At 38.4% G+C, this 15,910-nt stretch overlaps 1 protein-coding gene across 1 annotated transcript in view; it reads left to right on the top strand.

The window, feature by feature from the left end:
• The window catches only part of LOC139723631 (jerky protein homolog-like), a 121,610-nt gene extending 106,300 nt beyond the window's left edge, over positions 1–15,310 (top strand). The window contains exon 2 of the mRNA XM_071634858.1: positions 15,260–15,310. Coding sequence (XP_071490959.1) covers positions 15,260–15,310 — 51 coding nt within the window. The remainder of the gene's footprint in view (positions 1–15,259) is intronic.
• Positions 15,311–15,910: the final 600 nt, after the last annotated feature.

Genomic DNA, 15,910 nt, shown 5'->3' with positions numbered 1-15,910 from the left:
AACGCTGTATATCCTTTTAAGCAATCATAAATTCTCCCACGAATGCCTCAGTATCTGAAATTTCCGTTTGCCAAGTTGAACTTCTTGCTTATCACTAGAAGCTACATGGTGTTTATATTTGTTTCATTCCTCCGTGAAAATTGATTTAATAGCTGGCATTCCAACACATCAAGTTCAAATTTTAATTCATACCCTGTTATCACTTACCAAAAGGCCCATGTGGAGCCGGGAAATGTGCAAATCTCTAGATTTCATTAACGGGAAATGTGCAAACGTGACGCCGGGAAATGGGCAAATGTTCAATTTTGCCGGGACATGTGCAAAAGCCGCCGAGAAATGTGCAAACCGTTCATTTCACCTTTATTATGTATAGATGGAAGAGAAACTCTCAGTCAAACCTGCGGATAAATCATTACTACCTTTACCACTTCATGTCTTAGCTACCACCTGTCTATAGCGACCAACTATCTTAAAAAAAAAACACATTTTAAACATTTTCTTGTTAATCTCACAACGTATTTTCACAAGATTTGGCAGATAGCATCTCAATAGTGATATGGTCGTAATTTGTTAAAATGACACCCCCCCCCCGCCACCACCACCGAAGGGGGGGGGGGGGGAAGGGACTGAAGCATCAGAGTCCCTGAACGATGGATTTTGTTCTCTCTTCTTCTGCCGAACTGAATAAGATAGAGCAAAGTTAGTGCTTTAAAGACAATGACTAAAATTTCATTTTTGATTACAGCGGATTTAGCTGTGGCAGGGGGGGGGGGGGAGGCACAGAGTAGGGGGATTGTCCACATTTTCAGCATCTTCTCGATCAATCTCCCAGCAGATTATTACCAAACTTGGCAGATAACATCTTTATTGTGATATCATCTTTATTTGTTGAAATGAGCCCTACACCCCCCCCCCCCCCAACGCCAAGGGGGGGGGGGGGTAGATGAAGTGTCAGATCCCTAATCTCTGGAATTTTTAAATCTTCTCTTGTCAAAACAGAAAAGATAGAGGTATTAATATGAATACATTAATGACTGAAATTTCATAGCGGATCCAGGGGTTGCCCAGATTGGGGGTTGAGGTGGGGTTTGGGCAGGGGGTGGGGGAAGGAGGGGGATTTTCTACATTTTCTGCTTTTTTTTAAAACCTACGAAAGATTTTTTATCAAACTTGGCAGATATATATATATATATATTTTTTTTTTGGGGGGGGTAGTATGATCTTAAAGGGGTGATACAGTATTGGTGCCGATGAGAATTGGGCCTGAAACTTTGTGCGAGATAGCAAGAAAACACTTAGGAAATAGTACAAAGCATACTACTTTAAGATGAATTCAAAGTTTATTTGTTGTAAATCGGGTTTGGAATGACAAAAGCATCCAATAACAATGTAAAACAAAGTGATCGTAATAAAAAGTGGGCCCCACACTTTATCAGAATCGCTCTTTTTTTTGGATATATCTCAGCCATTTCAAAACCAATTTTCATCAACTAAACGTTTAATTTCTCATGGAATTACACGCTCTTTCATATTTTATGAGAGGTTTCTCATTATTTCAATTAAAATTTTAAAAGCTGAAATTAGGTCTCAACTAAAACTATACGACCCCTTTGATTGATAAACCCCACCCTTCCCCCCCCCCCCCCCCTCCCCCACGAGGAGTGGAGAGGGGTTTGAATCCTCAGAGTCCCTAAACTCTGGATTTTTTTCTTCTTCTGTCAAACCGGAAAAAAATAGAGGGTATTGCTAATGAAAACATTAATGACAGAAATTTCATGTTTGGTTATGTGCCCAGATAGGGGGGGGGGGGGTGAGGAGGGGGATATCCCACATTTTCAGGATCTTCTTGAAAAAAAAAATCTACAACTGATTTTCACAAAACTTGGCAAATTGCATTTTATGGTGATATGATCTTAATTTGAGAAAATGACCCCCCCCCACACACACACATGCACACACATACAGCGCTGAAGGGGGGGGGGGGAGGGATGAAGCTTCAGAGTTTCTAAACTGTGGAATTTTATCTTCTCCTGTAGAACAAAAAAACAAAAGATAGGACTAAGTGAGTGCCAGGAAGACATTACTGACTGAAATGTCTTGTTTGATTGTGGCGGATCGAGGGGTGTCCTCGATCCCCCTCCCAATTTTCTACATCTGTTTTAGAAATCTCTGACGGATTTTCACCTGACGTGCGAGGTAGCATGTCTAGGGTAATAGAATCCCGCTTTGTTTGAAGGGGCAACAAACCCAAATTATTCCCTTTCAAAAAAGACAAAGAAAGACAATAGTTCAATAGTTCAATCATAGTTTATTTCCAATCGACGAAAATCAAAACGTAATACAAAGTATACATATCATAAAATGATATTGTCTAAACTTGTACAAAAGGTTCATGTAATATACGAAATAAATTAAATACATCAACATATGTACAATAATCAGAAGGAACAATGCGTATACATGTATACTTCGCGAGCTTTCAGAAAATAACTTCAATTTTGGAAAGTAGCGATCCACTAAAAAGCTAAGCTTGTAGGACGTGGATCGCTAGATAATTGATGAGTAAACAATATATTATTCAAGTTTGTTTTATTATTTTCTTACAGCATTTGCATTGAATGTAGATTACTTAAATCATTTGTGAAAATATAGCTATTTTGAGATACACTGGCTTCGACAATAATAGGAAATAAGAATAGATTAGCGATGCTAATGCCCAGACGGTGTTCATTGAACTGGTGTACCGGGAAAGTATGAGAAGGACGACACACTCGTACAGACATTCAGTTACCCACACACATAATTATACGACGCGAGACAGTACCGAGAAGAGAGAAGACGGTGACAATACAAGTCTAAGAGGAACAAAAGACAGGAAGGAAGAGGAAAGAAGAAAAAAGAGAGAAGAGAGGTCTGCATACAGAACACGCCAAGTGCTGCGACATCAGGACAGGTGAAAACCTCAAGCATAAATTAAAACAATTAATTCAGATTATCTAGAATTATAAGTATATAATAAATGATTTCTGAATTTGTATTTCAATGTGAGGAATGAGGGTGAATCTTTTAAGCTATTATCTAGATTATTCCAAAGTCTGGGTCCGGTATATACAGAAATGTATTTTGGGCATGTGCGGTTCTCATTAATGGAAGATGGAATTCGTCGGATCGTCGCGTAGGATAGTTATGTACATGACTGTTTCGATGAAAAGAGTCGTGAAATATTTTGGGTAAAAAGTTGCTGTTATAATTAAACATGAACTGACCAAGTTGAAGCACATACAAATCTTTTATTTTTAGTATTTTATGGTAAAAAAACAAAGGATCTGTATGTTCTAGTGAATTTAGGTTAAAAACAGATCTGAGCGCTTTCTTTTGCAATAAAAAAAAAGTTTATCAAGTAATATCTGATATGTATTACCCCAAGCAAGAATCCCGTAGTTTAGATAAGGTAGTATCAAACTAGAGTAAAGAGTTAATAATGCATATGAAGGAAGATAATATTTTAATCTGTTCATTACGCCAATGTTTCGTGAAATAATTTTACATATGCTATCAATATGATTCCTCCATGAAAGCTTGTTATCAACGCAAACACCAAGAAATTTAAAAGTGGAAACTTCTTCTAGGGGAGTAGTATCAAATGATATATTGCCCGGGAGGCTATCTAAAGAGTTACTAAAAAGCATAAATTTTGTTTTTTTGAATATTAAGTGACAATTTATTTGCGTATATCCATTGTATGACCTTTTTCAGTTCTTCGTTTACTGTTCTTGCTAAGATATTTGGGTCAGGATGGGAAAAGAAAAGGTTAGAGTCATCCGCGAATAATATGAATGATAGTTTCTCCGAGGATCTATAAAAATCATTGATATAAATAATGAATAACAACGGGCCTAGTAAGCTCCCTTGTGGGACACCACATGTTATCGTTTTATTTTGAGAGTCAAAGCCGTAGACATGTACAAATTGGGATCTATTTGATAGGTAACTTGTGAACCACTCCAAGGCCTTTGCAGGTATGCCATAATGGGATAATTTGGCGAGAAGTATTCCATGGTTAATCGTGTCAAAGGCCTTGGAGAAGTCCAAGAAGATACCTATCGTGTGTGAAAATGTGTCAAGTGCGTGTGTGACTTTGTCGATGAGGGCGAGTAATGCGTGTGTTGTGCTGTGGTTTTCCCTGAATCCAAATTGAGTATATGAATATAAGAACGACCCAAGTCCAATTTTTGGCCAAATTCAGTTTGACATGGGAAATTGTAGCTTATGCATGGACTCATCTTGTGTATAAATGATAAATCCTTATTACCCCCGGAAGTGCCTGAAATAAATGAGTTAAATCTTATATGAATGTAAGAATGAAGGACTTGGGTCATTCTTACATTCATATTATAGCGCCCTCTCTCGTCCTTCTCTCATCTCTATAGCAGAATATCATGTATATGAATCAAAGAACGACTCAAGTCCATATGAATCAAAGAACGACCCAAGTCCATCACACAAAATGGCCTCTCCACAATTAATGTTAATGTTAATTGTCATGATAATAATATGTTCTAATTTGTATATACAATGTTGCCATCCCATCACAGTTAAATAGAATATTATTGGACAAACAAAAAAGATATGAAGTTATTTTTAGTTTACTCGAAATGGTCTTCCATGGACTTGGGTCGTTCTTATATTCATATACTCAATTGAAAATTTGAAAATATGTCGCAGATTTTGAGAAAACGTACTGTCCGGATGTAAACTATTTTTTCAAGAATCTTGGAGATAGAAGATAATAAAGATATAGGTCCATTATTGTTGACATCATCCTTCTCCCCTTTCTTGAAAATAGGAATTACTTTCGCAAGTTCCACGCTATTTGGCACATGGCCAGTTGTAAGCGATGAATTGATAATATGTACTAAGGGATCCACAATTTGGGGAATTATGTTTTTTATCATGTGGTTATCAATTCCGTCGTGGCCAGGACTTTTTCCTTCTTTCAAATTGGCAACAATCCTTGCTATTTCTTCTTTATATGTCGGGTCAAAATATAGTTTTGGAGTTAGGTGTATCTAAAAAATCATTAAAAGTTTTACTAGAAAGAGGAATATTTTGAGAAAGATTTTGTCCAATTGAAGAGAAGAAGTCATTAAAAATTTCAGCCATGCCAGCGGGAGTGTTGCTGGAGGCATCGCCCCATCGAACTTCATTAATATTGGATGAATTGTTCGGTAAGTGTATTCATAGCATTTTTAATATTTTCCATGTGTTTTTAATATCATTTTTATATTTACTTATCTGATTTACGTAAAAAATTTTCTTCCTCGTACGTAATAATGTGGTGAGTGTGATTTTGTATGAAACATTTTTTTCTTATTTTTTTCAGTAGGATTGCATCTGTATTTATAAAATAAATTATTTTTTCTATTTATAGATCGTAATATGGACTGGGTTATCCACGGGAGTCTTGGAATTTGCTTATATCTATCTTTTATGTTACGCTGCGGAATATGGTTATCGATTTCGGAGGTAATAGTAGATATGAAGTAGTCATAAGACAAGTTGACATCGGTGGTGTTGTATACAAAGGACCAGTCGATTTCTTTGAGGCTGTTTTGGAGACTTGTAAGCTTATCTGCAGTAATCTTACGTCGCTTGTAATAGTTATTTTGTTTTGTCAGTTTAATTGGAACCTGGGCAAATATAGGATAATGGTCAGTGATGTCTGAGAGGACGATACCAGACTCAGGAAGTGGAAGAACGTTACAAAAAATGCTGTCTGTGAGGGTAGCCGATTGACTGGTGACACGGGTAGGCTTGGAAATTAATGGTAAAAACGAAGCAGACATTAATGTTTCTATAAATTCTTGTGGGTTGTTTTGGGAATTACATTTCATGAGATCAATATTAAAATCGCCCATTAAAAATGTATCTTTGTTAAGTATAATGGGATTTTGTACTAAATCCTGCATATATGTCAGAAAATCATTCAAATTCGACCGAGGGGGTCTGTAAATTACGCCAATCACAATGTTTTTTCCATGTGGATTTATCAATTCAATGAAAAGGGATACAAGTTTATCGTTCATAACACTGATCTCCTCATGTATAATATATTTAAATTTTTTTCGAGATGTACAAACGAACTCCACCACCGACTTTGTTGTTTCTATTTCTAAATACAAATTCGAATCCGGGTAAAGAAAAGAAATGGCTGATATTGGAGTTCAATCATGTTTCTGTTAGCCCTATGATGGAGCAAGATTTTTGATCTGGGTTTTCTAGGAGTAAACGCAACTTGTCAAAGTTTCTATTAATACTGCGTATGTTAAAGTGAGTTAACAAAAATGTTTCATTGACTGTATTCATAATACGATTCTTATATTGATTTTCAGTCAAATAAACACATGATGGACTCTGAACTGGATCATTTGAGGCGAAATTATATTCAAATTCTTGTGCTGAGGTATTGTATTTATTGGATATATAATCTTCATACGAACTGGAATAATAATTTGCAGGTCAGATTCAGAATGCCTTACTGTGTCATAAAATTCATCACTATTCAAGGAATTGGAAACAAAATTTGTTATGTTAGCCATGGTTATAATAAAACATTCGGGAGTTAATAACTGGCTTCTCGTCTGGACCTAACTCAGCAGCTACGTGGGGGTATGCAGACCTAGAAGAAGAAAGGAACACGAAATGTGTACAGAGAAACATGAAACACACACAGAACAAGGAAACGAACATGAACACACATGAAACAAAATCAACATTGTTACGGATGGTACTCAATGCCATGGTCAGCGTCTGGGTATGTACATGAGCTGAAAAAACAATTCAAAACATTAGCATGATATCAGAGGAAGCTCCCTGCTACACTATGGGTGTAATTAAGGAAATGCAATTATAGATTTGATTTACAAAATGAGACAGTAATTACAGAAATTAGAATGCAACTAAGAGACAGGTATAAATGTTATATTACCTCTGAATTATTGATAAACCGTATACTGTATACGAGGTATTATCAACCGTATGATAGTTTATACAAATGTTAGTTTGTTGGGTCTTTTTCCCGTAAAGTGAGTAGGACTAAATCTATAAAATCTTATTCGTAAAGAAACTGCGGACAGCCATGAAGGACTCAGAAACCGATGTCATTTACAATTGTATGCCAGTTGATGTTAAAAAGAGGGACCTACATTATATAAAATAAAACGTTTTCTGAGATGAAACTTTACAGTGGATGTGATATAAGAAAATAATGACAAGTCATGCCTTAGAGTGCCTAACAGTGGCGCCACAGAACACTGTAGTGCCACTTAGGCTCGTTTGATAAGCATTGGGAACCAATCGAGTGTACCTCCCACAGACAGGCCAAATGCAGGCATACAAGGATGAGTGGAACAATAAAAATAAAGGGTAAGAATTTTTCTGCGATTCACATGCATAGCCCGAGATCATCATCGAGGGCCCCACTAAGACCGTTTAACTACTGCAATACACATGCATAAAATTATGGCTTCAAAACTTCGGCACTCTGCATCATAATGCACGTTACAGTGACACTTTTAGAATGGCTGACATTTGAAATGCAGTCAATGAATTCACATCATTTTAATTACAATTAAGGAGATATTCTGGCTAAAGAAAATTTGTGAGAGTTGATGCAGGTGCATCATTGTGGGTCTACATAAATACTGTTGCGTGAATGACATGATTCCGGATAAGTGTTCAACAAAACATGGGACCTGGCGTCCAATGTCCGCGGCACAAAACTTTTGAAGAGTTGCGTGATCACCCGAGCGAGGTTACAAGTCAGATACAGTGTACAATAGCAAAAATGCAAAATATCCACAAAGAAGGTCCAGGAGATAAGAAATCGCGAGCGAGGCACGTGTTACATAATCGATAACAGAAGTAGGAAGGATGACCAGAGAATATCGAGGAGGATTAAACAATAGCTATAAATATGAATTTAGAAACACTAATCTAAATGTATGCTTAAATGAATTAAGAGATTGCGATTGGATTATTTCTCTATAATATAAGCAGATACCGTCCGTACAGGAGAGATATGAAAATAATCTTTTTGTCTCGTAGGGTAAGAATGAATTTCAGCATTTTTAACAAACATAAAAGAAAAGACATCGGGAAGACCACCTGAGTTTAACTAAATACATAAATGTTCCGCTATTGAAATAATATAGATTCTGGATCTTAAGAATTCTACTTGAAAAAAAAAAATAAGGCATTAGTATGTTCCAGGAATGTGGCGAAGTTAATCATCCGTACAGCTCTTTTCTGTATCAATAATAAAGAATAAAATCTAGTTGTACATCAGTTTTCCCATGCCAGGATTCCATAACTTATATAGGGTAACAAAAGAGTAGAATACAATAAATGCAAAACATACTTAGGAAAATTATGCTTTAACTTATACATAACACCTACATTTTTTTTGGTAATAATATCCGCAGAGAAACAACATGAACTTTCCATGTCAACTTGCAATCAACATAAAGACCAAGGAATTTTAGATATTCAACCTGATTCAATTCCACGTCGTTAACAAACAATTTACCCGGTAAAATATTGATTACATTGCTAAAAACCATAAATTTTGTCTTAATCAAATTCAGTGACAATTTATTAGCCTTAATCCACTTACAAACTGATTTTTAATCAGTATTAATGATATTCAGTAAAACATGAGGGTTTCGATTCGAATAGAAAATGCTTGTGTCATCGGCAAAAAGAAAATGGAACAGCGAGGATGAACTGCGAAAATCATTCATAAAAAGAATAAACAGTAGAGGACCTAAAAGAGACCCTTGCGGTACCCCTCAAGTTATAGGCTGTGAGCTGGACATATGGCTATCGAAACTAACAACCTGAGTTCTTCCAGTAAGGTAACTTCCAAACCAATCCAAGGCCCTTCCACGAATCCCTGGAAAGCCCCTTTTACACTTTCACGGATTGCATCACGGATGACCACGGATTGTCGGTCCGGAATCATCCGTACTGTTTCCGGCATGACCGTGTTGACTCCGTGAAGTCATCCGGCATTATCCTTGATCACCCGTCATGTCCGCGAGAAAAATTAAGCTTGCTTAATTTTTCATCCCGGACATCACGGATGAAAATCAATACGAACTCTTCCTTGTTGGCACCGTCTACTCCGTGTTGCCTCCGAATTCCTTCCTTGTAGGCACCGGCTATTCCGAGTTGCCTCCGTACTCATTCCGGGACAATCCGTGAAGACATCGGGACTTCCGTATTAGCATCGGCTCCATCTGGGATGAGAAGTTCGTGTGTTTTGCCAATACAAGCTCATAAAGTCCACGAAATTTGCTCACATCTTCCCCCATCAGTACAGCCAGCAACCCCTCATACTCTTCAAATAATTGTAGCCTGAGAAGCTTCAGTGACCCACACACATTTCCTTGATGGTTTTGTGTGTGTGTGTGTGTGTGTGCGTGTGTGCGTGAATGTGTGTGTTTTGATTTGTTTTGTTTTGTTTTGTTTTGTTTTGTTTATGTCATGATGTTCCCGCAAAATCAGAGTTTGCAAGTAGTGATTTGCCTGATGTCTACTAGCCCAGGCGTATGTAGGCTGCCGTAGATTTTCTCACGGTGTGCTTGTTATTAGCTCTGGAGGCATGTTGCCCGTGAGTGAAAAAGTATCAAAAGCAAAAGTAAATGTCATCTGTCAACATTTTAGAGAATTCCGTTTAAAGACCGCGAAGGGACCCAGTTGCATCCGTGTTCTTCCTTGATATCCGTGTTAGCTCCGTATCGTTTCCGCTTTGGTCCACGTTCGTTCCTTGCCTGTCCGTGTAGGCACCGTACTTGTCCTTGTAGCCTCCGTACTTGTCCGTGTAGACACCCAGTTGTGATCGTATTCACACTGGCATTGAGAGGAAAATTGATATTTTGCATGTCGGAACACCACGGATGACGATCCGTGGTCATCCGTGAAGCAATCCGTGAAAGTGTAAAAGGGGCCTTAATTTTTCATCCCGGACATCACGGATGAAAATCAATAAAAACTCTTCCTTGTCGGCACCGTCTACTCCGTGTTGCATCCGTATTCCTTCCTTGTAGGCACCGGCTACTCCGTGTTGCCTCCGTGAAGACATCGGAACGTCCGTATTACCATCGGCTCCATCCGGGATGAGAAATTCGTGTATTTTGCCAATACAAGCTCAGAAAGTCAATGAAATTTGCTCACATTTTCACCCATCAGTACAGCCAATCGACTCCTCTAGTAGGTTTCTATCGCATGAGAAGCTTCAGTGACCCACACACATCTTCCTGCTGTTTTTTTTTTGTCTTTTGATTTGTCTTAGTTTGTTTTGCTTTGTTTATGTTATTATGTTCCCGCAAAATGAGATTTTGCAACAAAGAGATATGCCTTTATGATGATGTCGACAAGCAGATGCGTATGTAATCTGCTGTAGATTTTCTGGTGTGCTTGTTACATATTACTTAGCTCTGGAAGCATGTCGCCCAAAAATAATAAAGTATCAAAAGCAAAAGCAAATGTAATGTGTCAACTTTTGGGGGATATCCGTGTAAAGACCGCGAAGTGACCCAGTTGCATCCGTGCTCTTCCTTGAAATCCGTGTTAGCTCCGTATCGTTTCCGCTGTGGTCCGCGTTCATTCCTTGTCTGTCCGTGTAGGCACCGTACTTGTCCTTGTAGCTTCCGTACTTGTCCGTGTACACACCCAGTTGGGACCGTATTCACACCGGCATTGAAAGGAAAATCGATACATTTTGTATTTTGCATGCCGGAACACCACGGATGACGATCCGTGGTCATCCGGGAAGCAATCCGTGAAAGTGTAAAAGGGGCTATAGTGTTGTAATTTGTATAATAATATTTCATGGTTGATTGTGTCAAGATACCTACTGTGTGACACTTGGCATCGATCGCTTTGGTAATTTTCTCAATCATTAGTAAGATAGTATGAATCGTGGAATGCTTTTTGCGACATGCAAATTGATTATCATCTATTATATTACAGTCGTTTAAAAATCGGAACACACGTGTATACACAATCTTTTCAAGTAATTTTGAAAAGGAAGTTAACTCTTTATGTGCCATGGTGGAAACCCCCTGTGTGCAACGTTATTCTGAGACACGAAGGTAGTCATGCTTTGAGAAAGAATTCTGTTTTTCCAATTTGTATTATTCTACAAATTTCTGTTAAGCTTGACATAATAGTGAGCAAAGTTAAAGAGGAATGCCGAACTTTGCTTCCATATGCAATATATGACAACTCTATTATCAATTTTTCTTTTGAATTACAACTTGCTACATTACTGTAAAGGCATGGCTTTTGCACATAAAATAGTGACACAGACTTAGAATGTACACGTACATTTAGTTTGGAACACCGCTTGATAGTCAATCACCACATAGAATGCAAGCCGTATGTGAGAGGAACAAAAGCGCGAGAAACGCTTTGATTGCACCGCGGGATTAGCGATTTATCGATCGGTTTTGGCGGCTTTGTTTGTTGAGCAGAATATGCGAAGTTGGCACGCCGTCGACTGAGTCGGACGTGCGAACGTGGCACATAACGAGTTAATAAAGATATTGGTCGATAATTTCCCAGTTCATCCTCTGTGCCCTTTTTGTCAAGCCCACCGGAGGTGAGGGGAGACTATGATGGGGATCGCCTGTCCGTCCGTCGTCTGTCGGTCGTCTGTCCGTAACGCTACAAAAACTTCAATACCTCTTTACTCTGGGCTTCAATTGCAATCGAACTTCGAGGGAAGAGGGGTCATACAAAGTTTCATATTTCATTATAATATATGAAGGTCACCTCAAGGTCAAAGGTCATGAGCATGGTCAACGAACTTTTAGGGAGCAACGTTAAGTTTTTATGGCGCGTTTCTATTGTGGGCCATAACTTTTGATCCATAACTCCATTTGTGACCAAACTTGGATGGTAGATATTCCTTGGGGAGTGGATGGTCACCACAAGATCAAAGGTCACAAGCATGGGTCAACGAATTTTTAGAGCCCAATGTTTTATGGCGCGTTTCTATTATGGGTCATAACTTTTCATCCATAGGTCCGTTTGTGACTAAACTTGGATGGTAGATGTCCCTTGGAGAGTGGATGGTCACCACAAGGTCAAAGGTCACAGGCAGGGGTAAACGAACTTCAAGGGCGCAATGTAATGTTTTTATGGCACTTTTTGCCATAAATGTTACCCTTTTATATCTCTTTTCATCTGTTATAAAAAGGTTTTTTTTTTTAGCTGTTATATCCCATTCGCATACAATTTCTTGTACACGAATGAGCGAGACACAGTATGGCACTTGCCTTGTTATATATCGGGATCACTTTGTGATTTTCATCCTAGTAGGCACAACACCATTCATTAATGACAAATTAAATATATGGGTGAGAGGTACAACAATCTCAAGTACAATATATTTCAGAAGATAATTAGAAATTCCATCATAACCAGTACATTTTTTAGCTTAAAGACTATTTACGATATCAACCATTTCATATTCTAATACAGGCATGAAAAACAGAGATTGATTATTGCGTTGACTTAAGTACTTAGAAAACGGTATATCCGTGGGCACTGGGAAAAGAAAATGAAAAAGAGTCATGTTTCAGGGTATTAGAACAAACGAGGATCCTGGATGCGTCCTTCCAAAAGCTATTAAAAGGTCCATTTATCATGCACGCGTGAACATTTGTCAGCATAGTGTTATTTCACCCTTGGGTTCTAAACAAGAAGGGTAGAATTGAGATCTCGTCATTCGGAATTGTCGGGTTGAAGAGGTGAGGACAGACTGGGGGTAAGACAACGCCTTCTCGGCCTCAAATGGTCGAGAACACTCTGATTATCTGTTTGCACCACATTCGCATTATAGTTACTATCATACCGTATGTTCCTCCACCCCCCCCCCCCCAAAAAAAGAGAAAATACAACGGGACTCTCCGTAATGATATCTTTAAAAATAATGAATCAATCTAAATTCAAATTCAAGGTATAAAACTATTACTCATTGCCCATATCTTATAGAAAATTTCATTCGATTTGCTTTAGTGGTCAAAGAGAAATGAGGAATTTTGCAAAGGATATCGCGAATCTCTTCCCTCCAAGTTCTGTCTATTGTATACACACATAAGATAATTGAAGTGCCAAACTTGGACGAATTTGACCTATGACATGCTTTACAACAATCCACATCTGTGACTACTAAACCAAATCGAATTGAGTTTTCTGCAAAATAGAGCTATGATGTCATATCTTAAGACCCTGAAGTAGTATGTAGACATTTCAATCACATTGGGTGTTATCAGTGCGAAAATCTGATTGTATTTTTGCGGGGACATACTGTATTATGTCCGTACTGTATAGTTGGTGATTTTCCAGGAGTTATTACCATTTGTAGCTCCTGAAAAGTCAGCTAAACAGGGGGTGTAAACATTTATATATGAAGGGTTTGTTTGCAAAAACCGATAAGTCCATTTTTGAAGATTTTGAAGTGCGATCTCTGTCATAAAGTGCAAAATAATACCTTTTAAATGATATATTGGTCACTACATGTAAAGGTATATTTGTGACCCTGCACCTCAAAACAAACAAAAAGTCGCCAGACATGAATTTTTAGTTGAGACCATATTCTGAAAGAGCAGACTTTAAGCTTTAAAATGATGTATAACTCAAATCAAATGGACTCTCCTAACCTATCTAAATATTGGAAAGAAAGCACAAACTCAGGAAAAGTGTGAACTGAGAAAAGAGGCTCTGAAGTACAGTGTCTATTCAAGCGCTTAATCTTTACCAAACCGTGCTGGCTGTGCGATGAATGGGACAAAAAAACAGGAAGTAAACCACTAGAGTAACAACAATGAAGGGATTATCAGATTAAACTAAATTAAGCATGCCTCATTAACACATTCTGTCCATAATCAACGCCAACTTTCAAAGCAGTAGCACCATCCTTTCAAAAGTTATCAGAGTTGAAAGTGAAGAGTGTGGACAAGGTTTTCAAAAATGAAAAGGGGATTCTAAAGACACACCTAATCACAGTATTCTACCAAAAATGTTCGAGATAAACTGCTAAAAAACGCGCTTTCCTGCCCGTTTTATGATACCAAATTTTAGCATAATGTGAAAGAAGACCCGCCCTTTCAGAAAATATGAAAAAGTGAAGTTAGGCTAGGTTGACCCATTTTACTTATTTTCAGTCCTCACGCAAAATCAGTGTGTGCGACTTTATGTTCGTTTTGAGGTGCACGGTCACATTTTTGAAGTTATGGTCAAAAGAAGCAAAATTTTTCTTGTTATTCTTTTTATTTTACAGTTTCCTTTAGAACATAGGGCTTGAACCTATAATTGTGACTTTCTAATGGAAGGGCAGTCCTCTGGAATGCAACTTCACAGTGGTTTTGGCATAGGACCTTTAGCTGACCCCAAACGAACAGGTTTAGCAGTAAAATTATTGACACATTTCCTTACCAGTGCTCTGGAAAGAGAGGACAATATATCAGTTTCGGTCATGTGCACAGGGTATTCTTTGCTGATATCATAAGTTTTCTGTTGGCATAGCTTTAAATAATGCACAACATAACAAGATCTTTTCACAACCCGTGCGCATGTCTTTGTCAGGTTAATTGCATACCAGTTCTGTTTTTGAGTCGTAATACTCCGTCTTCCAGGAAGGACTTAGTTTGCTGCCACAATATTTGACTGAGCCAAATAACAACCATGGCAATCAAGCTGTCGTATAATGTAACATTTTGTCAAAAAAGGGTAATACTCCTTCATGTGTTATATTTTGGAGCAGCATTATTAAATGCGGAGGCAAACTGCGACAACGCTCCCCATATCTTTTCCCTAGAGCCGACTGACGTTAGCTTAAAGCAACATTTTCATGCGCTGTCCCGAATGTCAACAAGGCAAAGGAATCTATCGATTGGCTTGTCAGTCCAAGCAACGACGGCATCATCACGGTCAACTCAATCGATAAGTATACCCGGGAAATGACATCTACCCTTACAATTACTACCGTCGGCACTGAGGATCAGTTTGTATGGTGTAGGTTTAAAGCGCTGGTCAACCTACCCACTTTTCCCCATGTTATGGAATTTTGTTTTGCTTCGAAAGTCGCCAGGACGAACGTGTCTTTCTTGCCCCTCGAGAGCGACATATCTTGCACACCAGACAATTTTCAGCCTCTCTACGAGGGGAAAAATCTTTCTCTTGTGTGCAGAATCCGCAGAAGCAACTGTCCTCCAAGAATGGAATGGAGGTCAAGCAGTAGTAGTGTCATAATACAGGAAAATCAAGTGGTTCGTGGGAATGATGATCAGGGAAAATTCCTCACCATGAATGTTGTTCTCACTCCTGACTTGCTTGGAGCAGTGATATCATGCATCATCACCAGCAACTTATTCCCAGAACAGTCACGCAGCTGTCAAGTAGGGCCACTGAGATTGTTGGCTGAAGAACCCATTATTGTTGTTCCTTCTGTTGCAAACATTTCTTCGACAGTACCTACAGCAATTTTCTATTGCATGTCGAACATTAACACCTCGACTAGTCAAAACTATTCATGGTCCTGTACCCCAAGTGACATATTAGACGGCTGTACCTCAAAAAATAAATCTGCACATTTGTCACTTTCGGATAGAATTTCTGTCAACCTGGCCAATGATAGTGTAGAAATCAACGTTACCTGTACAGTCTCGAGTATTCCCAGCGGAACGGCAGCTAAAGGGGAGGCTACCATATTTGTTCGAAAGCAAATTTGGACATTGTTTTTAATCAAACAAGTCTGACCACATCATTGATCATGACGTCAAAGGGGAATAACACGACTGTAAAACTACATCAAATCCAACTGGAAATTTGGCACATAGCG

The sequence above is a fragment of the Diadema antillarum genome, unplaced genomic scaffold (assembly GCF_040938485.1).
Source record: "Diadema antillarum isolate AM-2024a unplaced genomic scaffold, OU_Dant_1.0 scf00000196, whole genome shotgun sequence".
NCBI lineage: Eukaryota > Metazoa > Echinodermata > Echinoidea > Diadematoida > Diadematidae > Diadema > Diadema antillarum.
Note: the sequence above shows the minus strand (reverse complement) of the source record. Positions and strands in the feature narration are given on the sequence as shown.